The sequence below is a fragment of the Ammospiza caudacuta genome, chromosome 6 (genome assembly GCF_027887145.1).
Source record: "Ammospiza caudacuta isolate bAmmCau1 chromosome 6, bAmmCau1.pri, whole genome shotgun sequence".
NCBI lineage: Eukaryota > Metazoa > Chordata > Aves > Passeriformes > Passerellidae > Ammospiza > Ammospiza caudacuta.
This window is the reverse complement of record NC_080598.1, coordinates 49,598,393-49,615,055: the sequence shown is the minus strand read 5'-3', so window position 1 is coordinate 49,615,055 and position 16,663 is coordinate 49,598,393. Positions and strand designations below refer to the sequence as shown.

The following is a 16,663-nucleotide window of genomic DNA, read 5'->3' as shown; positions in this document are numbered from 1 at the left end:
AGGTGGGCTTGGGTTGCCAAAGAACAAGGCCCTTGCAGAGTGCCAGAGACAACAGAAGGTCTCTGGGGCTTCATTCGTTGTGATGCTACATGAAACACACTTCAGTGGAGATGAGGCTCACCAGTACTAAAGCCTAGGAGACATCTAGGAAATTTGAGTGTGTTATCACTGAGTAACATGTACACCAATTTAATTTTATATTATAAAGCAAAAACATTTTGAATGATCTAACAGTACTTTCTTAGTAGACTTGCTTAAATACTGTATATATGTGTTAATCTATGCCTTAATCTGAGTCAGATTAGATATGTTTAGCTATGCATTCATCAGTCCTCCATTATAGGTGTTGGTCATTGTTTTAGCCTTTTCTGTTTTTACTGATGGTGTAGTCTTTAATCTATGTTAAGTCATTTTAAGTTTTATTTATAAGGCTTTTTTTTTTTACTTTTTTTTTTTTCTTCTTCTTTTTGGGATACCTGGGTGATAACAATTTAGCTGCACAGCGCAAAAAGATTGCCTTTTTGAGAAGCAAAAGCAAGGATAAAGAAAAGTCTCCTAAGTCTCCATCGAATCATCAGTCTTTCTCTAATCGGCTCCGGTTCTGGTCTTCTTCCGACATCCCATCCTCTCCTAATGAAATTCTTTCTTTCCCGGAACTGGGAGTTTTCTAACACCTTCTCTGTAACATTTATCTTCATTTATTTCTGACAAATATTAAAATAAAAATATTTTTAAAAAATCCCCCATGCCTTAAAAGAACACGCACATTGATAGAGACACTCAGCATGTCTATACAATACTCTAAATACAAGCAAAGATTAGTGAACATGGACTTAATTTTTCCTGTAGAAGATGAATCACTCTTGCACACTGTGGATCATTTCTTCAATGCAGCACACTTTAGGGGACCCCATGGCATTCAGTTTGCGTATGTATATTGGCTGTGGTGCATGTTGTCAGTAAGTGAAGTTGCTATTCGCTTCAGTATTTTCTTGCAGTCATGTACTTGCATTGTGTCCAGTTAGTGTTGAACTGGTTTGCTGTTGCTATGCTTTCTACAGTGTGGTAGTCCTACTAAAATAAAAATACAGTCTAAGCTCCAGAGATTTTTCCAATAGTCTGTGCTACTAAATGATTTCAAAAAGGAATGTTTTGTAACACCTTTTTCTGCTTTTGAGTAGTTTAGCTTTGAATGGAAGCTACTGGAAAAATTATTCTCAGCCAAGTGTCTTGATGCTCACATTCAGACCTGATATTTAGCAAGGTTTTGTCCTAATTAAGAGAATTCATCTTGAATTGAGATGACGTTTCAGTTTCTTCTGCTTCAGTTTCAACAGATTTTTTTGGAAGAAGAATGTAGATTTGTTCTCTTAAGGCTGGGAATAACCTTCATTAATCCATTGCCCAGAATTCTTGTTGCCTAATATTCATGACCTAGTGGCTTCTGAAATGAATGTGCAGGTCCAGTCCCCACCTGTTAGAGAATTGGATGCAGCACAGGCAGTGTGCTACCAGGGGCTCAGCAGAGAGGTCAGATGATCTTGTTTCCCTTCTCACTCAGAACTGTCCCCAGTGGCACAATCAGGGACTCTGGCAGAGCAGCCTGGTTTTTGTTGCCCATCTGGGGATTTGTGCAGAGTGTTAGTCTCCAGGGCAATTAATTTTTTTGGCATTCATGGAAGGTGTTAAGTGTATCTAGGAAGTCAGTTAAAAATACAGATCTGCATGTGAACTTTTAGCCAGTAGTTGCCCCTGCAGGCATGGCATATGTTTCAATTCTGAGAGCAAGTGCTGGCCCAGTCTGTGAAGCCCATGCAGACCTAGGGAGAAAATACTGTTCCTGAATGAAGTCAGCTTCTAGGAGCCACCTAAGATTGACAGCACATTGGTCCATTCCTCTAATACAGCTTCACAGCTGCTCTGTGCTTTGAACTGTCTGTCCATTGTCTCTGCAAGTTGCTTATTTTGACTGCTGCACTCTGCTGCATTTTCAGCATTTAGTTTCTGTTACTTAATCAAGTATTCCATAGAAATATATAAAATCTAGAATCTTGGATCTCATTAGGTGTGTTTTCTGCAGTAAATAGTTTTAAATCTTGTTCTAGGTGTGCCTTGAAGCATTACATTGACATTACAAAAAATTAATTAACCTGCTTTTTCAGTAGAAAATAATTTTTCGTTCTTAATCTAAATTATATTCTAGCAGAGTTTTTGTTATTCTCCTGCTAAGATCCCAGGAACTTCACTTAAAAATCATTGCACCAGGACATTGTAAGAGCAGAGTTTCAGCCTTGTAAAGACTGAGCTCTTATCCACAGCAAAGATATAAACCTGAAAGCAGTTAGCTTAGTGCATGGATCATGATAGATAATTTTCAAATCAGCATTATTTTTCTTTGAGTAAGAGCATGACTACTGTCACTCTTTCCCTATTCTGTTTTATTACTGAAGTAAGTTCTTGTAAAATGCACCTGCGAGGAATAATGTTAAGGGAATTTCACACCTCACTTATCTTCTCTAGATTCATGTCTTTGCTCCTTTTCTTCCTCCTTTCACAGTAATTGTTGCATGTATAATATCAACCCTCCCACTGGCACTAAGCAGCCCTTGTCACTCCCACACTTTACAGAGAGCACACATGATTGACAAGCTGGTGGCAGAAATTTCCTATCCACTATTGCACTGTTTATGGAAAAGCTTGCCAAATTAGCGCCTCTTTTGTGCAGTTTCTTTGTGCCTGTTTGTCATGTTTGTATGGGCAGATAAATACAAATCCCCTAATGCTATTTTTCATTGAGTCTTATTCATTTACTTCTCTCCCCACCAGTGCTAATGGACCTAAAGCAAAAAAGGAATTCCCATCACGGAGGCAGCAATGATAATGCTGAAATCTCAGCAGACTGTGCAGCAAAAGCCAGCTGTGTGGAAATGGGTCCCAGGACTTACTCAAGCTCAGCCATTCACGTGCACACTTCCACCCCCATCTCCCGGCTCCAGAGCAGGCCAAAAGGTGTGTGTGCATTTGGTACAGCAGCTGCTAGTGCCAGGCAGGCTGCTTCACAGTTCCTGCAAGCTAGCGGCATTCAATTCTGATATTTTCAGAGCACTGATATTTTCACTCCTGCTTTATCTGCTGAATGGTTTAATTGATGAGGTGTGGGGTTTACTCGCTCTTGTAGTGTCATCAACTTGGCAGAGCATATTTGAGAGTCAGTTCTTCAGTGGTTCCCTGCTTAGAAGATGGGCCTATAAAACCCTCTTGATCACCTCAGTCTTCTACACAGCTAGAATGTGTTGGAGACAGACCTGAAGGATTAACTTTTCTGTGTTCAGTTGGCCTCATAAGTTTTATGTTCTTTTCCAGGCTATAATTCAGAAGATAACCTGTGTGAGCAGTCCCCAGAGGTGGAGTTTCCAAGCACCAGACGGCACGGTAAGCTTGTAACATGTGAGTGCTCAAAACATCTGCATTAAGACTTGTTTCATTGCATCCACATGAGCTGTCCTGGAGTGGTTTAGTTGCATTTATATTACAGAAGGAGATGTAGTAATTCAGCACCATTTTGGGAATGGGATTCTAACTGCTTCTGGTTTTCTGTTGAAGCTTTTAATGGATATTTTGCCAAAATGAATTTTCAAAGCAATGCTGGCATTGAGGCAAGTTGCCTTCCACTACCAACAGACCTTTTAATGCATGTCCTACAGGTTAGTTGTTGATTTTTCTGGAGAATGTTTAATTCCTTACTTAAGGGAGTGAATCAGCAGTAAGAGAAATTTGTTGTGGGGCTTGGGGATCCACAGGGGGAATGCTGTTGAAGCAGCAGCACTGCCTGCTTAGAGAAAACTGAATTTGCGGAAAACTGAATTTGCGGAAAACTGAATTTGCAAGCTGGCCACCAGCTCCTTCCAAAGAAAACTGAAAAAGAGACAGCAACTTATTCTTGAACTTTTTAAGTATCTGCATTACTTTATAGTTACTGTAAAAACCTAGAATGTGTTTCTTTGTGCAAAAAATGAGATAAACAAGATGGATCCTAAGCAACTTGAAAAATGAAGGTGTTTTCTACTCTGTCCTGATCTTGGCATCCTGTGTTTATTATGCTGTTAAAGTTTTCAAAGTGACTTAGTTGCACAGGTCCTATTTTCAGGAGGGAGACTGTAGCCAAGTCTTTTAGAGAATCAGAGGAACTTAAGATCTGTTTGTTCAATGCTTGATTTGTGTTTTTCAGTGTCCAGGCCAAACAGTTTAGAGAGCAGTAGGAACGCTTCCAGCAGTAGTTCACCTCTCAATTTGAAAGGTAAAGCTTTTACAGCTGAGTTGTGACAAACAGGAAGTGAAATTCCATGAAACTGTGTGTAAAATGCCATTTTCCTTCCAATTAATTTTGAAGACTTGTTTTGAAATGGTAATGATTATGCAATCTGGACATGGCTGTCTTGGGAATCAAAACTGCTGGCAAGAAGTGTTTTTCTACGATTGATTCTGGCAAGGGGTGGCTTTTAAGGCAGACAGTCGAGTTTTGCTTCAGTCTGACTGGCATCGTATTGTGGGAAATATCAGGTCACTCTTAGACTCTAACAAGAGATCTCTGTGGTTCTTACTCTGCACACAGCTTGTGCAGGGAATCAGTGTGCTCTCAAGATTTGCTTTTGCAAATTGTGCATCCTTGAAGGACGCCAAGAGACCTGATACTTTGGAAAAACCCGCTTTCTGCTTTTCCACTGTCAGGTTGTAACTCTCAGATCACACAGCCAGGACTGAGAGATGGTTCAATGACACACAGCTTGTAAAGAGGCATCCCAACATTATCTTACTAATATAAGGCTTTTATTAGCCTCCAGTGCTATTTTTACTCTCTGGTGAAGTAATTGTGTTTGTTTAAGTTGCTGTAAGATACTTAGTAGTCCTGATTTTTCAAAGCTCTGATTGCTTCGAGCTCTGTAGGAGAAAAAAAATGAAGGTAAAAAATGCTACCCAGTCTGTGTGGAAACAGCCCTGGATGATGAGTTCCCACCTGAGTGTGAAATCTACTGAAATTATGTCAGAGCAATGTCATTAATGGTATTTATGCTTCTCCTCAGGTTCCTTTGACCATATCCATGGTAGAACTGAGAGCCTCAGCAGTGAAGATATGGTGCCAAGCAGAGAGGCACCAGTCTTGCTCCGAGATACGTATTCCCTTCACTCTGCTGCTGCTTTTTTTAGCCCTGGCAGCAGGCATGAGTCCTCCTCCCACAGGAATGGTTTGATGTCCTGTGATATACCTCAGAGGAGCAATCCATCCCAGTGTCACACAGGCAGGCAGCGATCTGCCTCTCCTGGCAGTGAGATGGTAACTTTGGAAGAGTTCTTGGAAGAGAGCAACAGGCTGTCTCTACCAAGTGTAAGTAAATAGAGCTAGATAGCCCATTTCAGATGTCAAAAAACTGTTCAAAACTGATTTAGGAGGATGAGGGCATAGGGAAACAGAGAGAGACAAGATGATCCTTGTTCATATACATAAGTACTATTGAATCTTGCAAAACAAATGAGACCGTTTCAATAACTAAGGTAAAATTAGCTTTCATATAGCACTCTGTTAATTTATTTTTGTTTATCAGCTATGGCAAATTAGATAATTCACTGCAAGTACTTTTGTAGCAAATAATTGTGGTCATGGTTTCGTATCATCAGTTCTCACCTCCAGGTATCTTTATTTATAAACTGGTATGTTTTCTGTGTAATTTTCAGCTGCTAAATCTAAAATTAGGAATGAAACCTAGAATAATTTTCAATTAAAGTGCAAAATATGCAGTTGTTAAAACCATCTCATAATCTGAAAATATCAGTGTGTTTGAGACAGGCTCTTCTCGCAAAAGGAAGTTTTTGATACTTTCACCATGTTTGTGTGTTGACTGACACTGCCCTGTTGGTTCAGTGACAGCAAGAATATGTCACTCATTGAAGTGCCTTTTTCAAGAACTAAATGTTTGTTTTCAAGATGGCATTTGTCTTTCATTGCTCAGACATGCTGTACAATAGTGAGGCAGTGCACTATTGAACAGGTTAGTATCTTAAAAACAGTTAATTGATAGTCTAAGTGAATGGAGATTTCTGTTTTATAAATGCCTTGGTAAAAGTATTGAAATCAGCAGAGCTGTGCCATTTTGTTGCATCAGTAAATTCTGGTCCTTGAATTTTTGCAGAAATGTTGAAATATACCTCCTATTCCCTCATTACCCTAAGTACAATTCTTAGCTTTTCGAGATGTTTAAAATTATTACTTTTGTGTGTCTGTAGCTACCTGACCATGTCCATTTTCATTCTTTCTGTCATCCTGTTCCTTTTCAGCATCGGTGCAGTTTAAATGAGAGTGAAATGATTTCATTACACCAGTTTCTGTTAGAAGCTGATGCCCTGTATCCCTCTTGCTACTCCCTATGTCCTTCCATTCATCAGGAACATTCGCAGTCTCTCGAGTCGGTCCTCAGTGTTTCATATCCCAGCAGCATGAGGCACAGAACAGGCAGGGGAAATAGGAGATCTGCTTCATTCTATATCCCCAGGGTATCCATTGTTCTTATTATGAAGGCAACAGCTCCTGACTTACCACAGCTTTTGCTAGCATATTAATACCTATAGAAGCATACTGTAACTCCTAGTTGTTACTTTAAAGGCTGCCAGATCACTTGCATTAATTGCTCATGAAGCATTTGCAGCGTTTGTTCGTACACATGCGTGCTTTTGGAGGACTTGTCATTCTGTAATGCTAATGTCCATAACAGCTGTTTAAATAAAGTTAAAAATAACCTTAACACTTTAACACTTAGTTGAGCTTAGAAATTTTCACACTGCACTATTGCCATTGATGATGTTTGCTTATGGAAAATGAGTTTTTTGACTGGAAGAAATATTTGGAACACTAGTGAAATAAGTGTATTAAGCTTTAAACATGCTCCCTAGAGAAGAGTAAAGAAGTAAATGTCATGAGCTTGTTTATCATTGTTGTTTGTAATGACAGCATGTCCCTTAACTGTTCTAAGCATGTCTTCTACTAATAGTACAATGGCAGCTGTTCAAACATCACCATTTTTTGATTGCATGGACCATCCCCATGAAATACTCACTGTATATTTTCTTTTACTGCCAGGTTAATTGTCTGACATGAAATTTGTAAGTTCATTGTAGGCAAACAATTTTTGTAATGATTTTTGTACATTTCATTGTATTGTACATGCAGCTCTTAATATACATCGCATATTGAATGGGAGAGGGGAGGGGAATCGATGAAGAAGGAATGAAATTTTTTTGTAATGCTAGCAGATCTCCCCAAGGTGTTGACTTCTGTTACATTCCTGAAGTTACAGTAGAGTTATCCAGATAAACTATATTCTGGAATATGACAGATATAATTGATATCTGCTGATTCTAATGTCTGATGTTATCAATATGATATTGATGTTAAAGTGACAGTGGCTGATGTGAAAGGAAGCAAAAGAGCTGCTGTCCAGGTTGCAACCAAAATTATTTTAAAATTATGACAATTAACCTGGCAAGCAAGGTTGTCACAATCTAATTACAATAAGCACATTGTTCCTTGGGTTGGATTTATACCCATTTTAAACATTCTTCTGTTTCCACTATGTAAAATCTATTATTGGGTTTAGGTTAAGTGGGAAGGAAGATTTTGTGAATACAGTGTTCTGCATGATTCTTTAAACAAAATGTGTTGTCTTTAATGTGACATGCATATTTTCTCACACCAGGACACCTCCACAAACAGAGATGACTTGCTCGGTGATTATTTTAGGAAAGCAAATGAGCCTTCAGCTGCTGGAAACTTGCTGCTTCAGCCATCCAGAAAGGAGGCTGCTAAGATGCCCACTAGTCTTGTTGCTCCAACTGTGAAGATGGCTGTGGCTGGTGAAGAAGGAAGAATGGCTAAGCCTGACAATTACATGAAGCCAAACCTGAGACAAGTTGAACCTGATGCTCTGGCAAACCCCCAAGGGTCCCTTAAGCTCCCTCACCCGGCACATCAGCAGTGTGCCAGCGGGGTGCGGCAGATGGCACAGCCTCAGCAGCCCGGGACCGCGGGCAGGAGGAGCACATCGCTGAACAGGGCATTCAGCTTGGCCTCTGCAGACCTCCTCAGGGCTGCTGGCCCAGAGGCCTACAGGCAGGAGAGCCCTCAGAAGTCAGGAGCAGAGCTGCATGGGGGCAAGGACACTGTCTGCCAGAGCACCAGGGCGTCTGTGCCAACGAGCTCCCAGGCACCCTTGAGGGAGAGGCCGCAGTCCGCAAAGGCGGCGGGTTCCGTGCAAGGTGCCGATTCCCGCTGTCGGCAGCTCGAAGCGAGGCGCCTTTCCCTGCTCCCACCTAAAGATGAGAGGCCACTCTCCTTCCATCAGTTCTCTGCCTCACCCACTGCATCCAGCAGCAGTCTGAATGTCCAGCAGCAAGAGCGTGTGAACGCCGGGCAACACTACTCATCTGCATCCCATACTCCCTCCAAAGTCAAACCCAAGTCAGCACCTCGTACTGAGGAGGCGGCCACAGTGGCCCCTGCCAGAGCTGTTTGCAGCAGCACTGAGGCAAATACTTCCCCAGGACAAGGCCAGGGTGATGCCCTCCTTACCAAGTGCCAGGGTAAGCTGTTGGAAAGCAGCTCTGGGGCTGTGGAGGAGCCTGTGAGAGGAAACAGCACTCCTGGGTCTCCTGACCCCCAGGGGGATCAGCAGACGGTTTGGTATGAGTATGGCTGTGTGTAAGCCACAGTGTAACTGTAACATGTGTGTTTGGTATGGCTGATGTCCAGGTATCATTTATCTAGACAGTCAGGTCTTAAAAGGCATCACCTGTAGGTTGCTCTGAGTTTTCTCTGGGTACTCTTTCCTAGTTGGACAAAGTGTGATAAAGAGAATCAAGGAGCAAAACCGCAGTCCTCCAGACACTGTTGTGCCTAAAACAAAGTGGAAGCCTGACCTAATCTCACAGCAAACTTGGCACCTGATTCTTACAGGTTCTGAGCATTCCCCAGTCCAGCAGAAGCTTAGCAGGGTCTCCTGTCATTGCTGCACTATGCACTCTTTCTGCATGCATTAAAGAAATTTTCACAGGTCCTGTGTGTGCTAAACTCAGCCCCACCATTGGTAAATAACCATACTGAAAAGGTCATGTGAAAGCCAGACTCCTCCCCCAAAGACAGAATCTACTTAAGTAGCATAGAAGAGATGAAGAGCAAAAGTGTGTGGCTTTAGCCATGGATCTGGTAAAATCTGTTTTTCTAGCCACAGACACATCTTGTAGAAGGTATTGTATAGACTTCAAGGGTCATATCTCAACCTTTCCCACTTGGGCTGTGTAAACACAGAAGCCAGCAGAATTACCCCACTGCCTTCACTATAGCTGCAGCTCAGTGGATCCTTGACTCTGCAGAGTGGTGCTGCCTTTTGAAACTTGTTTTATCTTTTATACAAACACTGGAACTAATGCAGCCTTTCAGGGGAGGTGCCATGCGAATTGCAAAGGTGGCATCTCATGTACAAAAGTGTCTTGTAAGTATGTATATAAGGAGCTCGAGTACTGTATAAGAATGCTGTGTAAATTGTATTATTACATTCTTTTGTGCATGACAGCCCACACACATCCTGTGTGGGCTTTTGTCTCTTAGAAGTCCTTGTTTGTCTCCAAGAACTTTTCTCAGTATAGAAGCAAAATAATTTTGTACACATGTGAAAGAAATATACTTTAAAAAATCTATTTATGTGCAAAGAAGTTCTTTGTATGTTTCTGTCCAGAGCGTCATCAGCTGCTTATGTATATATGATCAAATGTGTATCTTTAATTCCATGTTTGTAAAGCTGTTCTTCTTGCAATAGACTAAATCCTTAAAAAATACTTCTTTTGCTGGTTCTGATTTAATTTAGTAAAAGATAAAACTGATTCATTTGATGTTTTTGTTATCTAATATGTAGCAATCCCATTCTGAAAACTACAGAATTGTTTATAATAAAGACTAAAATAAACAGATTGGTGTTCTACTTTTTGTCCTTGGAAAAACAAAAACCCCAAAAATGTGAGTGACTGTGCTGGAGGTCTGTCTGCAACAGCTCTTCACAAGCCTTAGTATTGATTTTCATGTCTATGTGGTGAAGTTAGGTTTGTTTTTATAACATAGAAGGTGTACCAGGAGTCTTTTTGTTTGATTGTCACCTTCTTAGTGAAGACTACAGGAGGGTTGAACATACAATAATAAGTGAGTTACAATTCACTCTAGAATTGGACTGTTTGATTTTTATGCTTCTCAGACCACTTTGGACAAGGGCAAACATGCTGACAATTTTGACCAAGCTTGCATCTTATATAGTCTGTTTTGTACTTAACTCTTGGGATGCCATATAAAAATGAGAATTATTAATCTTTCAACATGGAGAGAATGGCAAAAAACCCTTTCTGCCTTCTCTACTATTTTAATTGCAAACTATAGTTTTGCAACAAATTTAAAATTAATAGGTGCTATATGGCAATTTTAGAACATAGTGAATGTTTTAGTAAACTGAAATTCTTCTTCTATAAATTTTATCTCAAAATGGATTCTTGGCCAGACCACTAAAGGTTTGAGACTGGTGTTTCTCCCTTGTTTCAGCTCCTTTTTGGAGGACACCTGCAGGCTGGGCTGCTGAGGAAGTGGTCTGTGCCTTGTTAGTTACTGTAGATCTGCTTTTGCTATAAATACCTGCCCAGTGGCACACCTTAGTTGGCAGTTTCTGAGTTATTTACAATTATTTCTCGGTTCTAATGAGCTTGAATTAAAAAGTACTGAATACCTTTGCAGTACCATTCAGCTGTGGGATGATTCTAAATACAGAGGTTATCCCATGGAACAGTTGTTGAAGCACACGGTGCTGTCTGTGGCCCTCGGGCCTCTCTGGGGATGTTACGGTTGGTTTTGGTAGCGGTGCCTGCCCTGCCGTGGCAGGTGCGGTCATTTTGCCATCTGCTCGGTTCATCGATGCTCAGCTGTTCCCGGGCCTGCCCTCAGCCCTGGGCTGCTGCGCTCCGGCCTCCTCAGGCCAGCCCAGAGTGGCACAAAACGCGCTTTGGTGCCTGAGGGGGAGAAAGCGATTGTGTTCAGAGAGACACGGATCGGCAAATCCTCCGAAGTTGTGCAGGTGGAGGTGCCGTGAGGTGGCGGAACTGTGGGGAGAGGTGTTCTGTGTGTAAAGGATGGCGCGGAGCTGCCCGACCCGCGCTCGATGCCTCCCAAGAAGTGCAGATGGAATGGCAGCGGTTTCGATCTGCAGCTGCTGCGGCCCGGCCCGGCTGCGGGAGGGGCACGGCCAGCTGGCTGAGGCGGCCACAGCTGCCGCCGCCGCTTTTGGACACCGGGGAAAGGATCTGCAGGCGCCACGGGCCTCGGCACGCTGCCTTTGCTGATACTTCCTGACAGGAGGGAAGGGTGTGCTCTCCGAAGGTTCCTAATTGTGTGCTAAGTGCTGCTGGAGTGGTTCTGGATTCAACGCTTCGAGCCGTTCAGTGGCTCGTTAATTCTCGAGATGGAGTTTTTGTTGTAGGAGGGGTTTTTGAGGGGGATCCGTCCCGAGAAGGGCGCTGAGCTGTCAGCAGTGTCCCAAGAAAGCCGAAGGGCCGCGGCTGTGGCAGCGCCCGCTCCCCGCAGTGGGCCCAGACTCTGAGGTCAGTGAAGCTGACTCAAGGAAACAAATGATGGTTTGTGTTTGAAGTGAAATAAATGGCTGCTGTGGGAATAGGTGCCGGGGCTGCGTGCTCTGCAGTGACAGAATATCCTTTGCCAGAAATCTGAGGTCATTTATAATGGTAGTGTGTCACGAAACATTTTTCCCGTTAGATATTCTTCCACTGTTCTTGGACTTGGGACCTGATTGTGAAGTGAGCAGACCTTTTCTGATTTCAGTTAATTGAGTTCAGAAGTTAAAACCACCAGAAGAAGAATTTGAAAAAATAGAATTCACTTTTTATCGTTCTATAAGTGTTAAGGATATTGTAAAAATAACTAGTGCTTAGCTTAGGAAAACCGTGCATCAGCATGTGGTCAGAAATTATTTCTGATTGTCTAGACATTTGGGGACATACTAGCTCAGCTATAGGTAAATGACTTTTAAGACAGACCATGAAAGACATTTACACATAAATTGTTAGTTCATGTGAAAGGATTACAGCCTGGATATTAAATGGATGTACAAAGAACAACACAATTTCACTTCTTTTTCTGGTTGAACATGAACCCAGCAGTCCAGAGAGCATTTGATTATGGTTTTGCATTTTTATATGAAGAGGGAAGTGGAGTGTGGAGTCAGTTGTAGATTTCACATAAAAAATTTGTCCTAAAATTTGCTTCCCTGCCCATCACTATCATGGAATATCAGATCCCAACAGCACTGGAAATGTTCAAGACAAGGTGGAAAATTTGTGGATATTTTTAAAAATCACCAGTAGCAGGCAGAATTAACCTGATGTAACAGTGCAGAGTGAGATAATTCAGTTACTGGAAATAACAAATGAAGTTACTGTTTTGAAGAGCTGCTAGACTGGAGAATTAGGCTGGGCTGTGAAGGTCTTTCTTGAAGGTTGGTGCTAGAGGCTGCCATATGAACTAGGAGAGAATGGCATCAGGTGGAAAAGGGTGAAAAAATTACAATTTAATAGAGTACTGACAGGAGTTTAAAGTTACTGGGAGAAGCTATGGCAAGTCTTGCAAAACTAAACAGTGTTTTTCCGGTTACAAGGAATTTTTCAAAAGTATGAAGAGAACAGTAGAAAATAAAGGGCTGCTGTTCAATAGCTTCTCAAATAGGAAAGTCCTTAAAAGGCTAACCTGTGCCCTAAAGACAGAAATGTGATTTGGTGAAGTGTGGCAGAAAGCTGAGGTTAGTTCAGATTTGAAGGATTGTGAAGAATCCCATTAAAGAGAGCACAGATGAGTAAGGGGCCCCAGTGGAAGAGTACTTGTGCTTCTCTCAGCTCAAACATGGAAGAGACACTTTATTTGGTGACTCTTGTGGGGGGTTAGGGTGTCATGCTAGGGAAGCAAAACTGCTTTTCTCCTGGGAAAAGGATGATGAAGTTGTGGCTATTCTGCAGAAACTAGGAATGTAAAACATAATGTCCAAATGTCCAAAACATAACACAGAATGCCATGGAAACTGTCAGCTCATCATTCCCAGATGTTCTAATCAGTTCTTGTTAAAATACTTGAACATTTTTATCCAAAGATTATCATAACTGAAGATTATGTGGCTCTGATGGTGAGACCATGCCAAAGTGTGTGATGTGTGTGTTGCATACCAGAACAAAAAAGAGCAGCAGATCTGAGCATTGACACCAGCCTGTGAGAAGCTGAATTACATGAGGGAAACCAAAAGCAGCCCAGCTCCCTCTGCAGTGAGTGACACCCTATGGGTGATCTGAAACTCTGCTAAAGGACAGAGTGCTTAGGAAAGGGAAAATGAGGCTGTTGGTGAGAGTCATTGTACCAGGCTCTAATGAAATGATATAGTTTAATAGAATATCTTAGTGTTATAATGATTTTGAGTTATCATATGAGAGAGCTTAACAGCCTCTGCTTTAAGAAAACATCATCAGATAAAAGTATAAAATCCTCCTGCTTCCTCTCCAGCATCATGTGCTGGCTGCCTTTGAATTCCACACTTGGAACAGAAAGCACCCTCTCCATGTAAAAAACCCTGAAATTTGCAAGTCAGACATCACCTCACTTTTTGCAGTTGTTGAGTGGTCTGGAAGTGCAAGATGCACTAATGGCAAGAAAAGCACAGTTTTTGTTTGGGAACACACTGCTAAGGAAGAGCAGGAGATATTCCTTTGAGATTTGAGAAGGATATTCCAGATGGAGAAGCACAACTTGCCAGTGGACTGCTGAGGTATCTCTAGAGACTTGCATTGGAGAGAAGAGGGAGTTTTCTGCAAGAAGTGGAAAAATGTGTCTGAAGAACTGAGGTGAGTGTTTCACAGGGCCACTACTGTGATTGTTTTACCATTTGGTGGGGTATTTTGGACGTTTTATGATTTGGAAGCCTATGTTCCCTTATCTCTAACTAAAATAATCCCATTCTTGTTAAACCCACAAAACATTTCTTCCTTGCACCTTTGCAAGACAATTTTTTTTCTCTAGTTATGCAAAACTTGGACTTGCATTTGTGTGCACTGTGAGCCCACAAAATGCCTAATCCACAGATAAGTGTGTTTTACAGTGCTGGGGGTGTTCAGCTGCAGTATCTCAGCCTTCTACAGAATGGAAAACTTCCAATCAGTTTGAATGCTGCTGTAGGACCCTTATGGCCATTTATAAGTGAAAGTAGAAGAAATCATGGAAATCGGGGAAATTTATGGGACGGAAAAATCTTGGGACCTTTTTTACACCTGCAATCCTCTGAACAAGGACTGCTGGCTCATTGGAGTGTAAAAGCCTGTCAGGGTTCAAGGAGCATCTGGATGATGCTCTTACTCATGTGACTGAGTGTTAGATAGTCCTGCAAGGAGCAGGGAATTGGACTCAATTCCTCATGAGTCTCTTCCAATCCAGGATATTCTGTGATTATGTGAAAAGGCCGATGGAGAAAACAGGCACAAACCTGTATGGGGTAGACCTTGTGTCAGTTTAGTTGGGATTTAACTAAAATTAAGCTGAAGTTGGTGACCTTGGATTATCTCAGTCTCTTGAGCTTGCTCACAGCATTTTTGGTCCTTCAGTAAATGATGTAAGGGTAAAATGTTTAGGAAGCTGTATTAACAGCATCATGTAAGCAGGACTGTGCAGTTTATGTACTCTGTTTCCATCATGCCTCCCAGCTTTCTGAGACAGTTGTTCCTTCTCCATGCAGAGTAGCTTCAGATCAGTTAGAGCACAAAAGGTTTAAAGCAGCATCCAGTGAGGGAACCATTGTGCACTCTAGAACTCAGCTTTGGTACCTTTGCTGGCAGGAGGATCCCTCTGCTCTTGCTATTTTGTCTTGTGTTTCCACACAGTGGCATCTTGCTCCTGCATAGCTGAGGCTTAAAGGAGGTGGGGTTATGTATGTTTGATGGGGAACAGTATATTTTTAGTGTTTCAGTGTGCTCTTAAAACTAATTCTTCCAACAACAACTACATGGTGGGTTGGTAGAAAATTCTTTGCATGAAGTGTTTGAAGGAGCCTTCTTGCCAGATCCTGTCCTACAGCTCAGATAGTGCAACCAGCTACAGTCTGGCCAAGCCCATTTCACTTCCAGCAAATTTCCTTCCTTTGTGACTTCTCCTTGCCAGCACCAGACATCTTTCTGTTCTTCACCCCAGAGTATTATCTTTATTCTCCCTGGGAACTAGCTAACACTTAAAACACTCCTAGAATGATACATTTAAGAAGATCCGTGTCACTGTTTGCATATTGAGGCAATATTGTTTCTATTTAGTCTTCAGTATTTTTAACAGTACAAGTTTCCACATAATTTTCATTGTTTTAGAATTTCCTTCCTTGCTTATTTTGGCTTCTTTAATTGAAAAAAACTTGGAATTCCTGAAGCCCAGTTCTATTACCTACATTTAGCTCCCATGAACACGGATCCTTTTCCTTGTTTATTTAACCAGCCATATCAATGGTAACAGAGTCCCATTTGGCAGCTCCTGAATTCCCACCCTGCCCTATATGAACACATGCTTGTTCTCTCCTTATGCAATGGAGCAAATCAATGAAAACAGATACCAACAAGACTTTATTGTATCAAATTTCATCCACATGAATTTTTATAAGTAAAATCAGAAGAAATGTTCCCTTCACATGTTAAACTCCCAGGTTATATCTGTTTCACGGGGTTTATCTGGAAAAGGACAATATGCTTAGAAGGGAATCCAAAACTGAATGTGAGGAGGAAAGCAAAAAGTGAACTCAGTGACCCCTGTCTATTGTTTTTAGCACGATGTCTGTAGCAGTGTTTTATGGCAAACACCATTAGCTGAGGAACTATGAACATTCATACTTTGATAGAAGACTGGGGACTATTTTGTCTTTGAAGTACTGGTTGAAGGGCATTTAGGCCTCGTCTTCCTCACTGCATTGGGGCACTGGTGTATGGACTACCTTATGACTGCAGTTCTTCTCAAGCTAAAATTCCCAAATCCATGTTAATAGGGGGAAGAGAGCGCAGGAGATCAAGTCCACACGGCAGTCCCTCTTGGTGAGCTCCACTTACCTGTGACCACCTGTGATTGAATGGACGTTCATGCATACATTATATATAGAGTACCAACACATCCAAAATCATCCATGGGTTCTTGTAACCAAAGCCTGTGTCTCTAGGGGCACCATAACTGGGGAAGAATTCATTCAGTCTGTTCTGTAGATAACAAGAGCAAAGGTATTTCAGCCTGGATTCTGGAGTAGCTGTAATGGCTACCAGTAATTTCACTGCCCTTCATGCCGAGATTTTGAAAAACCTTTTTTGTTCATTCTGATAGTCTTGGCATAGAAATTGCTGCATTCTCCACTTCCTTTGTGTCTGTGTCTGTGCTGTTGAGTGTTGTCAACAGAAACAGGCAGAGCTCCTGGACAGCTGTGTGATGCTCACACCACCTCACTCTTCACTGCTCTGTAAGAGTGAGGCCTTTCTGCCTTCACAGGCAAAGGGAAGAATTGGGTGCTTGCAGCTGCAC

General features: G+C 41.8%; 1 protein-coding gene across 2 annotated transcripts in view; it reads left to right on the top strand.

Moving 5' to 3' along the window:
• CCDC88C (coiled-coil domain containing 88C) overlaps positions 1-9,971 on the top strand; it is a 95,687-nt gene extending 85,716 nt beyond the window's left edge. The window contains exons 26-31 of one of the 2 annotated variants that reach the window (XM_058806766.1): positions 2,827-3,009; positions 3,364-3,432; positions 4,229-4,297; positions 5,082-5,383; positions 6,331-6,546; positions 7,746-9,971. In XM_058806766.1, the coding sequence (XP_058662749.1) occupies positions 2,827-3,009; positions 3,364-3,432; positions 4,229-4,297; positions 5,082-5,383; positions 6,331-6,546; positions 7,746-8,750 (1,844 nt within the window). In that variant the 3' untranslated portion in view covers positions 8,751-9,971. The remainder of the gene's footprint in view (positions 1-2,826; positions 3,010-3,363; positions 3,433-4,228; positions 4,298-5,081; positions 5,384-6,330; positions 6,547-7,745) is intronic. The other variant, XM_058806767.1, reaches the window with a different exon arrangement.
• Positions 9,972-16,663: the final 6,692 nt, after the last annotated feature.